Source organism: Cucumis sativus, chromosome 3 (assembly GCF_000004075.3).
Source record: "Cucumis sativus cultivar 9930 chromosome 3, Cucumber_9930_V3, whole genome shotgun sequence".
Classification (NCBI taxonomy): Eukaryota; Viridiplantae; Streptophyta; class Magnoliopsida; order Cucurbitales; family Cucurbitaceae; genus Cucumis; species Cucumis sativus.
Window position 1 is genome coordinate 8,999,102 of NC_026657.2, and position 11,738 is coordinate 9,010,839.

General features: G+C 30.2%; 1 protein-coding gene across 1 annotated transcript; it reads right to left on the reverse strand.

The window, feature by feature from the left end:
• Window positions 1-820: 820 nt before the first annotated feature.
• On the reverse strand, window positions 821-3,048 carry LOC101221268 (probable indole-3-pyruvate monooxygenase YUCCA3). Its single transcript, XM_004133979.3, has 3 exons — window positions 2,159-3,048; window positions 1,569-1,940; window positions 821-1,318 (listed from the first exon to the last, which is right to left on the reverse strand). Exons 1-3 carry the CDS (start codon window positions 2,852-2,854, stop codon window positions 1,091-1,093), a joined length of 1,296 nt encoding a protein of 431 aa, XP_004134027.1. The 5' UTR covers window positions 2,855-3,048; the 3' UTR covers window positions 821-1,090.
• Between the last annotated feature and the right edge of the window lie 8,690 nt (window positions 3,049-11,738).

Genomic DNA, 11,738 nt, shown 5'->3' on the forward strand with positions numbered 1-11,738 from the left:
AATATATACCAAATTGATGCAGGTAACATGTTCATGAAGAATCACGATTGGGTCAAATTGCAAATTCTTTCTGCAAAGCTTTGAGTTTGTGGTGCTGAAGAAGAACATTTATATGGGCCATGGAGTTATAGCACTATGTTTGGTTGAATCAACAGCATGGGGAGTCATATGGGTTGTCTTCTCCTTTACCCTTCCCTACAGGTGAATTGTCTTGTCCTTGTTTTTAGTCTTAAACTCTGTTCTTACTCATTAAGGCTTTCGGAACACAAAACATCCAGTTTATAATGTACAACTTCATGTGCAGTATGTTTTGTTATAGCTCATTTTCATTATGCTGTTGGATTGCATCAGAACATTGGCTGTGAATTCTGTTGTTTAGCTTGTCATAAGTGTAAGTTAGCTATATAATGAAGAACGAATGAAATATGGATTCTGGATTCAAGCAAACTAAAGAAAAGAGAGGGTAAGCAATTAGCAGGTACTGATTGTTTTGAATGTTGAGAACTTTTTTACAGTTGAAAAGTTGTAGTGGCAAGAGAGATTTGCTCACATGTATAAACTAAGATAAGGTTACACTTCTCTGCTCAGACCATGTGCAAAGCAACATGGAGACAGAAAACCCTGAAACCTTTCTTTTTTCTTTTTTTTCATTGTGAGACCAAGACTGGGATCCCCTAGTGGAGATTTGTTGTGTTGGGAGGAATCATGGACTTAAGGGGCCACATTTTTGTTAGTGGGCCCATTGTGGATTCACTTTGGACACATTTAATTGAATCTTCTTACCGTTTCTTAAGTGGCCCACCTTGTCTTGGATTTACAATAGAGAGAGAAAAAGAAAGATTTCAATTACAATTACAATTACAATTACAATAAGGTAGATCCAGAGAGGGAAAGTCAATAGGAAAGAATAAAAAAAACAATAAGCCTCATCTTCCTTTATACAGAAAGAAATTCTTAACTATTTTGCTGTGTTGGGAATTATAATTTTCCCTTTTTTTTTTTGGAGGGGGAGAGGGCTCTACTAATTTGGTTCTTTTGCATTTTTTTTGTTGGTTACTGTTCTTCACAAGATAAAGGCAGCCCTTTTGTATTAAAAATGTGAAATGCATCTTCTGTGGCGAGCTGCCACTGATTTTCTCTTTTGTTTAGTATCTTCTTTCCAGCTCTTGGCAATGTCCTGAGCTACATTAATGGCATCCAGTGAAGCTCCTGATAAGCCTTTTCTTGTAAACCCAACAGCGTAGAGTCCAGCTTTGCCTTTCCACCCATTTGGGAATGGACTTTTTGGAATCCCATCACTGGAAAAGAACTCATTTTCCTGTGCATTCAATTACTATATAGCTTTAGAGAGAGAATCAAAAGTTTCTATAAACAACAGTAAAAAGCATTTAGGACAGAGGAGCTCTAAAGTTGGACACAAAATTTGGAAGAACTGAAAGGTATTGGACAGTAGACTTTGAAAACTGAACCCAACTTCCATAACTGTCACATGGACTCACCAACAAGAGCTCAATTCATAATAGGGGGAAAATGCCAAATTTTAAAAAGTATTAAAAAAACATGCTGACCTTGAGCCAAGATGGAACATTGCTGCGATAGCCAGTAGCTAGAATTACAGAATCGATCTCTATAACTTCTCCATTGACCAGTTCTACTGCACCTCGCCGGAATTTTTTTATGCCGGCCACCACCTTGATCTCGCCGGCTCTTATCTTCTGCAGTGCTCCAATATCCAATACGGGTGTCTTACCAGCGGCATTCTTAAGCTGCAAAGGTCCCACTGATGGCCTCTTGAGTCCGTACTTCTCAACGTTCCCAAGAACAAGTCTGGCAATGATCAACAGCATCTTGTCCACCATATGAAGTGGCAGCCATTTCATCAGTGAAATTGCAACTTCAAAAGTTGATTTTCCAAGTATTTCTCTTGGCAATACATGAACCTGTGGATCAACAAAAATTGCACAACTTCCAAGTTATTACTCAACGTTCCCAATGAAATTCATAAATTTAAAACACAAAGTTTCATCTTTAGATGGAATTGAAACGGTTAGTTTAAACTTTTAGAAATTTGGTTGAACTATGTTCAAATCGACTTTACAAGTCTATAATTGAAAGTGGACTACTTTGAGTTATTTGATGTAACTTAAAGTTGACTCACCGAGCTTCGTACCACCATGGATGGCTTGGCATCATGGTTACAAAGATCAAGTGAAATTTCCATGCCGGAGTTCCCACACCCAACAACAAGCACCCGTTTCCCACGGTAAGCCTCACCGGATTTGTATTCACAAGCATGCATGACATGACCACCAAATTCCTCCATCCCTTCAAACTCCGGCACAACCTTCTCAGCATTCTCTCCCGTGGCAACGACCAACCACCGGCAAATGTACTCGACCTGAGTTGGCTTCGGACTCAACGAAAGGGTTTTGACTCGCCACAAGCCAAAAGTTTCATCATACTTGGCCGACTGTACTGTTTCGTTGAAACATGGGGTGATATCAAAATGGTTGGCATAGGATTCCAAGTAAGAAATGAACTGAAACTTGGAGGGGTAAGCAGGAAACTCCTCTGGGAAAGGGAAGTTGGGAAGTTGACAGAATTGCTTTGGAAGGTGAAGTTTGAGACGATCATAGGTCCGGTGCTGCCAAAGAGAGGCAATGCAGTCAGCTCGGTCAACGACTACGAAGGGGACTCCTTGTTGTTTGAGAGCAGCTGCTACTGACAATCCAGATGGTCCTGCTCCGACGATCACCGGTCCATTGACCCATATACACCGATGATCAAAGAAGTGATCACCATCCATGGTCTGAGCCAATGGAGGAATGCTGATACAGGTATTATTATTCATCATAATAATAATTGTCTCTTGTTTTGTTAAAGACTAAGAGGTAGAGAAAAGAGAAAAGGAAGTTGGACAAGTTTAAATGGGGAGTTGGAGAGAATAGAATGTAATATTCACTTTTTATTTTTGTTTGTTTTTTTTGAAGATGGAGAGAGTTGAAATGTATGGAATGGCTTAAATAGGGGATCAGCACAAGAGATGAAATGAGAGAGATTCAATAGCATGTGATGTGAATTTGAAAAAAGAAAAATTATATAAACTTTATGGTCTCTTTCTTCTGAGGTCCAAAGCATTTATTTTGTCTGATTTAAACCCATAATTTATGCTAAAACAAAAGCCAAGTCAGTCATTGAAGAGAGAGGGAGAGATAGATAGATAGATAGAGTTTATTTATTTATTATTTGTTTTTATCATTATTATTTATATATATAGTTTGCTTTGTGTATAGAAGAAGTTGTAAACCAGGGGCTCTCTTGTGCTGCTGTATCTTGGCAAAGATTTTCTTTCAAACTTATTATCATTTTTATAATTTTCTGATTCCTTAGGGAATTTATTCTGTGATCTCAACTACAAATTTGACCCACATGACTTCAAATGACTCATATCCCTTCTTCTAGGATTTTCCTAATGATTAATTAGTATTGTTTAGGTTTATGTTAATACTTAGAAAGAGAGATTAGAGAAAAGAAGATCGTATATCAATGTTAAAACAGACTTTGCCGATGTACTTTTAATTCAAAACTTTAAAGGAAAGGGGATGGATGCATGCATGGGTGATATGAATGTAAATTTGGCTTCTATCTATTTGTATTTGTTCTAAAAGTTTCCTTTTGTTGATGGAGATATATGGAGGTCTTCATCATGAGACACCTGTGTAGTGGTTAGTATAGCTTCAATATCAATGTCTCTTTTATTATCATTTAAGTAAAAATGGTCCTTAGGAACAAGTTCATGAAGATTCAATAATTCTCTACAACCATCAACTTCCAAACCTTTAATCCTCAATTCTAGTACACAACTTCTTCTACTTGCCTATGTTGTAATCTGCCTTTTGTTTATATCTTTTATTCCCATCAACTTGTTTTTTCTAATCATTGTTGATTACTAGTCTTTATTTAATTTGATATTTCTATTTAATTAGCTTAAATGATATATTGAAAATATCATTAGTTAATTATTTTGATTATTTTCATCTCTACTTTTCTTCCCTACATATTTCAAGATTAACTTTTGGAGTAGAAATTTGTTAGAGTTACAAATGAAAATTACAAGTCACTAATCATATCAATATTCCACGTCTCAATTTTTTACTAACATTCTTAGATTTCTACTTCAATGTTATTTTAAAACGTTAATGAGAAGTCAAAGTTCACATTATAATTTTTGGAATATATATCTTTTCTATATAGAGAAATGGAAAAAGATAAAAAGTTGTAGTATTAAATTTCGAGTAGATCAAACGTTGAACCTCCAAATAAATAGACGTGAATTAATTAAGGTGTGGTTTTGGGAATTTGGTGTATTTGAGAGTGTATCCTTATAAAGAAATGAGGTGAAAAAGATTATAAATATGGAGGTGTGTATGGAAGACAGATAGATGGATGAAGAGAGAAAGGATAAGAATGAAAAATATTATGCTCTCGTGGCTAATTAGTGGCCTAATATTCTGTGTTAAAGAACTCTCTAGGAACCAACTTGACATTAACAATTAATTGTGTGTAAATCAAAACCATAATAACAATTGTTTCAAAATTAATGAAAATCGAGGCAATATATTAATTAATTATTGTTTTTCACATTGGTTTACTCATTAAAAACCTATTGGAATTTGAAGCCACCATTCATATACTTTGTTCTTTGTTGCATTGGAATAATTGCTTCTTAGTTTTTATTTTTTTATAAAAAATCCAACCACAAAAATATGAATTGAATGTAATAGAAGAATAGCAATTTACAACAACAAATATGAATTGAAGATCCTACGTCGTTGATCACAACACTTTTACAAAATATAGAACATGCACGAGTTACATCATCTCTTATTATCGTCTCTTATTATGAATGATAATAACTTGAGATAGAATTTGTTGATGGGCAGCTTAATATTGAAGAGAGAGTTTTATTTAATATAAAGTGAAATTTGATGCATGAAAAAGTAGTACCAACCATATTTAACATTTTAGAAAAGTGATGTGTTTAGAATAGTATATTCCAAAAGCCATTCCTCAAAGAATTTTCTTTAAAAGGAGAATCATTATTGTATATAGCTAAAAAGTCAAATTTGTATTGTGATTTCACCTTCTTCTTGGATGAATAATCATGCATATATATAAATATATAATTTGAAAAGTGAAAAGGATGATCATAACAACTATATCCCACCTCTGAACAGTTCATCTTGAAAAGTTCGAGAAATGGAAGAATTAGAAGAAGAAAAAGAAAAGTTGATGGAAATATGGGAAAGGAAGATATGTTTATTATTCTTCTTTAATATTAAAGGTGAAAAAAAAAGAGGAATTGCACGTGCAATATTATTATTCCAAACTTGGGAATTTCAATATTACATACACATACACACACACACACACACACATATATATATACACATATAGATAGATATATATATATATTTTGTGTTAATTAATATTTGGGTCCAGCTCTACCTCTTGATTTTGATTATTCTTTTTTGGATTCAAAACCCTAATTTGCTTGCTTTAAGGGATGTGAAGAAGAAGCAAAGTATGATCATTGTTTCATCATCCCAAAATTTGCATAAATTTATGTACTTTAATAATTAAAATGTGTATACCAAATTAAACTCATTATTAATTTTGTAATTAGAGTTTCATTTCATCCCCATAAAAGTTACAAAATAAATGAAAAATATTACACTAATTAATAATTAGTTTTAAAAAGTTTGGTATTACAACGTTGGAAAATCTATATAAAGGGTTTAATATAATTGGATAAAAGAAAGAAAACTTCTAAATTAAATAGTTGTGTTAAGAACTATGACAATTGTTAATCAATGAAAGAATCGTAATTATTGATGGATGCATGAGTAGAAGAGATATACATATTTTCTTCTTCTTCAACATTGATACTACTTTATTTATTGCATTCTTGAAGTTACCATGCATAATTCTCTTTTGATATGTTCAAAACTTTGATTTTATAAAAAAAAAAAAAAAAAAAGTATTATTAGTGAATCAAATTATTGGTTTTTCTTTTAGCCAAGATAATATAGAGAAGCTACGTAGAGGTGTGTTCTCTCCTCTTCTTGAGATTTGAAAACACAAATTACACCATAATAATTATAATTCCCTTTGGTCATTTTGAGATTTGAGAATATACATTATGGTAATAATAAATTAAAGTAAGTAATATTAACCCAAACCAATATTCTTTGTATGATATGATATGATACCACGTATCATCCTTACTTTCTTCTCATTCATTCTTGAGTGTATGTGTGTGTGTGTGTGTGTGTGTATTGTGTATTTCTATGTATCCAAATTAAGAAAATTAATCTCACCAATATATATTCATGTAAACTATTTTAATTTTATTTATATTACAAACCCAATAAAAATTCATATGCTCTGCTCCTAAGAGTGTGTGCCAAAACAAAGATAGATCCATTCTCAAAGAGTATGATCTTCTTCTCCAAGCTAGGAAATTAAACAATTTTATTTATGGGTTTTCCATTTTTCATATCCATTATTATTTTATATACTCGTAAATTGAAAGGTTCAACAAGCTAAGGATTAATACATCAACTCATCTATTAATCCTTGTCTATATAACATAGTTTGAAAGTAAAAGGCACCTCGAATGTTAATTAATTCAAATATATATAGTTATATCCATTATTATTTTATATATACAATTTATTTTGGAGTTTATATGCAAAAATTTTAGTTCAAACAACAAAGTGTGGTTGGTGGGTTTTGAACATATAGAGCTTATAATCTTTAAGGAAATTAAAGATTAATTAGGGTTCCCTTCAATTTAGCTTCAAATCAGTAGTTAGTATAAAAATAAATAATTCTTAAAAGGTCAAATTGTTGAAAATGTTTATAAAATATTGCTAAATTTTAAATTAAATACTTTAAAATTTGAGAAATTATTATGAATAGAAAAAAAAATTTGAAACTATTTTCATATATTTTTGAAAAAAAAAAGTAAATGAGGTGTAGAATTTGATAGATTTTACAATTACAATAATATTGTTTTTTTTTTGTTTGCTGTATTATTAGTTAAAACTCATTCATTAACATATGAACTCAAAGTAATACAATTTAATAGATGATGTTAAAAGAGTTTATAATTTTGTCAAATAATTAACTTGTGCTTAAAGTTTTGTGTGTTTTGTATAAATGGAATCTCTCTCAAATTGCAATTAGTCTAATACACAAAATTAAACTTAGAAAAGCATTATCATGTGCAACCCTCTCTTACATATTTAATTAACACCCATTAATACTAACTTTTCTCCTTCTTTTTTCCCCTAATTTTATTTTTAAAATGTTCAAATTAAAAGTTTAAGATTGCCTTTAAGAAAAAGCAATATAATGAGAATTGATATTTATACATAAATTTTCTTCTTCTTCTTTTTTTTTTTTTTGAAGTGTTTGGGACTCCAAAATGAAGGAGAAATTTTATCATGTTAGGTAGTTTAAAAGATTAATTAAGTGTTAATCAATTACATTATTATTTTAATGAGATTCAATTATATAATCATTGGAAATATATAGCATTGATTTGTATGATTATAAAAAAAGAAATCTCTTAAGCATGATTTTATATTTTTTACTCAAAAAGTTGTGGAAATAAGAAAGTTTATTAATTTCCCACCCTTATTAGCTTTCATATATAATTTATATATGGATTATGGTTTTTTTTATATCTATGAGTGTTCGGTTCTACTCACGTGTATCTCAATTAATCTTACAAAATAATAAATTTGATCTTACAATATTAAATCCTAAATAGATAATAACCCTATTTTGAATTAAATCTATGACCTCTTAATCGTTTGGTCTATCTTTTATCATGTTTACACTAGACTAGGTCCAACCTTTGATCGTTATATAGAGAGAGGTGAGAGTAAGTCGAATCGAACTCTCGTACAAAAATTCAGAGTCAATTTAACCTTTATGAAGTTGAGCTATTATGTGTAAATCAAAATGATGGTAAATTTTTAGATATAATATATTGAGAAAGAGCAATGCATGGTTTGTTCAAGAAATCTATGATGTTAAGATCTTATGGATGAACATCTTTGAGAAATCTCCTTCTTCATATTAACTTCTAAATATTTAATCTTTCTGTTTAGAGATCAAATTAAGGAATGTTTGATGCAATCTTCACACTTCAATTAGGTTTAGAATATTATTTGTTTTTTTAGGGTTCTTCATATAAATTAATTGGCATATGGTGGGTCACATGGAAACATGCATTGGGAAAAGTTAACAATATAATCCCACCACCCAATAACCCTTTCAAAAATATGGAATTTCATGCCTAATTAAGATCATCATGTTATTCAATTCATTAATTAGACCTTCCCATAATTAATAAACATATATTATTATCATTACCATTATTGTTTAGGGTTTTTCCATCAATCTATATATTTTCCCTTTGACTTCGTAATTAATCCATCTCTGAACTCCCTATGTAATATATTTAAAAGAAATTAATTGTACTATTCCCAAATAATAAATATAAATAGTTAATGAAACAAATAATTTCTTTCTATAGTATAAATCTTAAAAGTTTAAAAGGATTCAATGAATAGTAACCTATCGAATTTCGAGATGAATATATATAGATGGATTAGAGTAAACATCAAAATTAAAAAATAATAATAGGAACTTTTAAAATGAAAGATGAAAAGAGAGAAAATGGGGTTAAGTACATGATTATGAATAATTAATAATATGATTATTTTGATGTTAAAGAGTCAAAAGAAGAACTCAACAAATAGGAAGGCAGCATAGGGAAGCTTTTCCATGTGAATTGATATTTGATTAAACTTGTAATGATTGACATCATGTTTATGTTTATATAGTGGGTGTGCCCAAACAAACAATCATTTCTCTTTTTATATCTTTTAACACAAATTCAAAAACATGAGGTCTCAATCATTATAATTATAATTATATATTTGATTCTCTGTAGTTTTCAATTTTGATTAAATTGATATGACATTCACTAATTTGTATCTTTTTTTCTTTTTTTTCTCTCTTCCAATCATTAATTGTTGTTCAATAAAAATAGTTTAGTTTGAATTAATAAGCTTCATTTTCAAAAGAAAGAAAAGGGGGGGAAGAAAGACATATGAATAAGGCCAAAGGAAAGTAAGAAACTAATTTGGAATGATTAATTTGTTGGGTTTTGAAAATATAAAAATTAAATCTATATATAATTTCTAAAACTCTATTATTGAAGCATTATATTAAATTTAAATGAATTAAAAAGAAAATGCAAATTTCGATGATTAGATTCGGTTGATGAGTGCTTCAATTTGATTCAATGAAGCCTACAAATCTTTATCCTTCCACTAACTCCTTTATTCTACTACTTCTCTTCTTTCCTTTTTAACTAATATCATCTATATATATATATATATATATATACATATATATATAATGTTTTATTTCAAAATAAAAATAAATAATAAAACTATTGTTAATATATAGCATTTCGTACCCATCTCGACTAATTTGATTAATCAATCCAACCATACAATATTCGAGAGTCAATAAACTTGGAGAGAATAGTCAATTATCCTAAAAAGAAAGAAGTGCATTTGTTATATTACATATTTTTTTCATCCATCTATGTTTAAGGACAAGTTTGGAGATTTTGTTTAAATTGTTTGAACTATGGTTAGAAGATTTTTTTAATAAATGCAGTGGTAGCACTTTTAAGATTAATTAGCAATATAGTCTCTTACTAATACACTCCAATAATTACATTCGTTTCTATTCATTGTGCATATAAGTATACAAATAAAAAAATGTTGAAAAATAGGGTGATAATTGTGGCATTTTAATATAAATGTTCAATGGTTCTTTAGCATTTGATTTCAGAGATATATTATTCTCTTCAATATTTGACTACAAATATGAAAATCCATATCATTATAAAATGAATTGTTATATATATTTTTCCGTAACTACCTCCTCTATATTTGATTTTATTGAATTGTGAATCACAACAATTTATTCCTCTCAAATTTGAATCGAAATGATTGTCTATTTTTATTTTTTAAGAGAAAGTTTTTAAAATAATAAATACATAATAAATGAGAGTCTAAGATTTGAACCTTAGTTATGTTATATAAATCTCAATCACATCGATTAATACTTGTATTTATGTTTAAAGAAAAGGTGCAATATAAGATTGGATAATAAGCCAAAAACAAAATCTTAGAAATCTACATAAGTTGATGATTAATAAAGAAGAAAACGAGTGAAATGCAAATAAGAAAAAAAAAATATATTGAGTTGGTCTGTGGGTTTTGAATTCTTCTTTGACCTTTGAGATTCCTTTGAGGATCAGATCCAATAAGTTAACACCAATAAATCAAATAAGACATTGATCAATGAATATTGAATAAAAACAAATGCAACTACCACCATAACTGTAATAACTGAAATGTTTTTTTGTGAATATAAAACTAAGAGTCAAAATGTTCCCTTCATCAAAGAGAGAAACAGAGAGAGTCAAATACGAAACATGGGAATTCCATGTGATCTCACATGAAGAATGGAGCAAAACTTGGCTAAGCCTAGTGGTAATGAAGAAGAAGCAGTCAACAAAGAACCCCTTTAAATCCCAAATTTCTGAAACTCAACAAAAACTAGTCTTGCATGTGCTTTACCCATTTATTTTTAATTCAAAGGAAGGCTGCTTTTGTTTGAGGAGTTCATAAAACTTCTAATACTTGATCAAAAAATGAACAAACAACTTTGGGGAAAAGTTTATTGGCATTCTAAGACCCTGATAGTGCAACCATTTTTTAACCACAAAGCTACAGCACATTGTAAGATGCAATGGAATAAATCATAAAACTGTTGTTGATATAACAAATTAGATGCACATGCTTATGTTTTATATTTAAAAACTATGTAAGAATGCTAATTCAATGCACTTAGAAAGACAGAATCCCAAATCTCAAAGCTTCCTAATCTTAAGCAAAATTAACTGTATGAAAGGGATGTACGTACCAAGAATTGAGAGTTACTGATGCTGCAAACTTTGAACCTTGCAGAGAAAATTTAGTGCTTTGTCAGAAGCTTATAAGATATATTAGATATAATTTTATCAATGAATATTAAACCATTTCAATTAGAGCCTTGTATGCCACCTCCTTCAAAACTTTAGATCCTAGTATAGTAATCAACAGTTTTAGGGCAGGGGGCATACGAGTGGAAGAAACTATGCAATACAATAGATCTGTCAGATTTGAGCACATCTGCAATGATAAAGATAACTCACATGTCATACTAAACCATAAACAAATTCTATTCCACTTGCCTGACTTAACATATCTGACCCCAACCGTAGAGAAGATTCCGCAAATTTGCCAAAGTTGTATGCTTTTTTCAGTCTACTCAAGTCCAAACAATTAGGACTCCTTGGGGATCTAAGCATGGAGAACTATGATCTCATAGATTATGAGACAAATGTATACATTCGTAATTTAAAAAATCACATCTCCCCACAATCACAACATCACAATTCCATTTTGACTTTTTTTAGCTAAGTGCGTCAGGTAAAATTGTCAACATTAGCCACCAGAGGCGACTGATACCTCAAAGGGAGAAGGATAGTGATTAAAAAAAAAAAAAGGAAGGATAAAATGAGTGATGAACAAAAC

Bases quoted from the DNA above. Each gene is read 5' to 3' on its own strand.
- LOC101221268 (XM_004133979.3), bottom strand. From the start codon at position 2,854: ATGATGAATAATAATACCTGTATCAGCATTCCTCCATTGGCTCAGACC. The intron at 1,941-2,158 runs GTGAGTCAACTT...GTTGATCCACAG, and splicing joins CCATGGTGGTACGAAGCTCG to GTTCATGTATTGCCAAGAGA. The intron at 1,319-1,568 runs GTCAGCATGTTT...TTGAATGCACAG, and splicing joins ATGTTCCATCTTGGCTCAAG to GAAAATGAGTTCTTTTCCAG.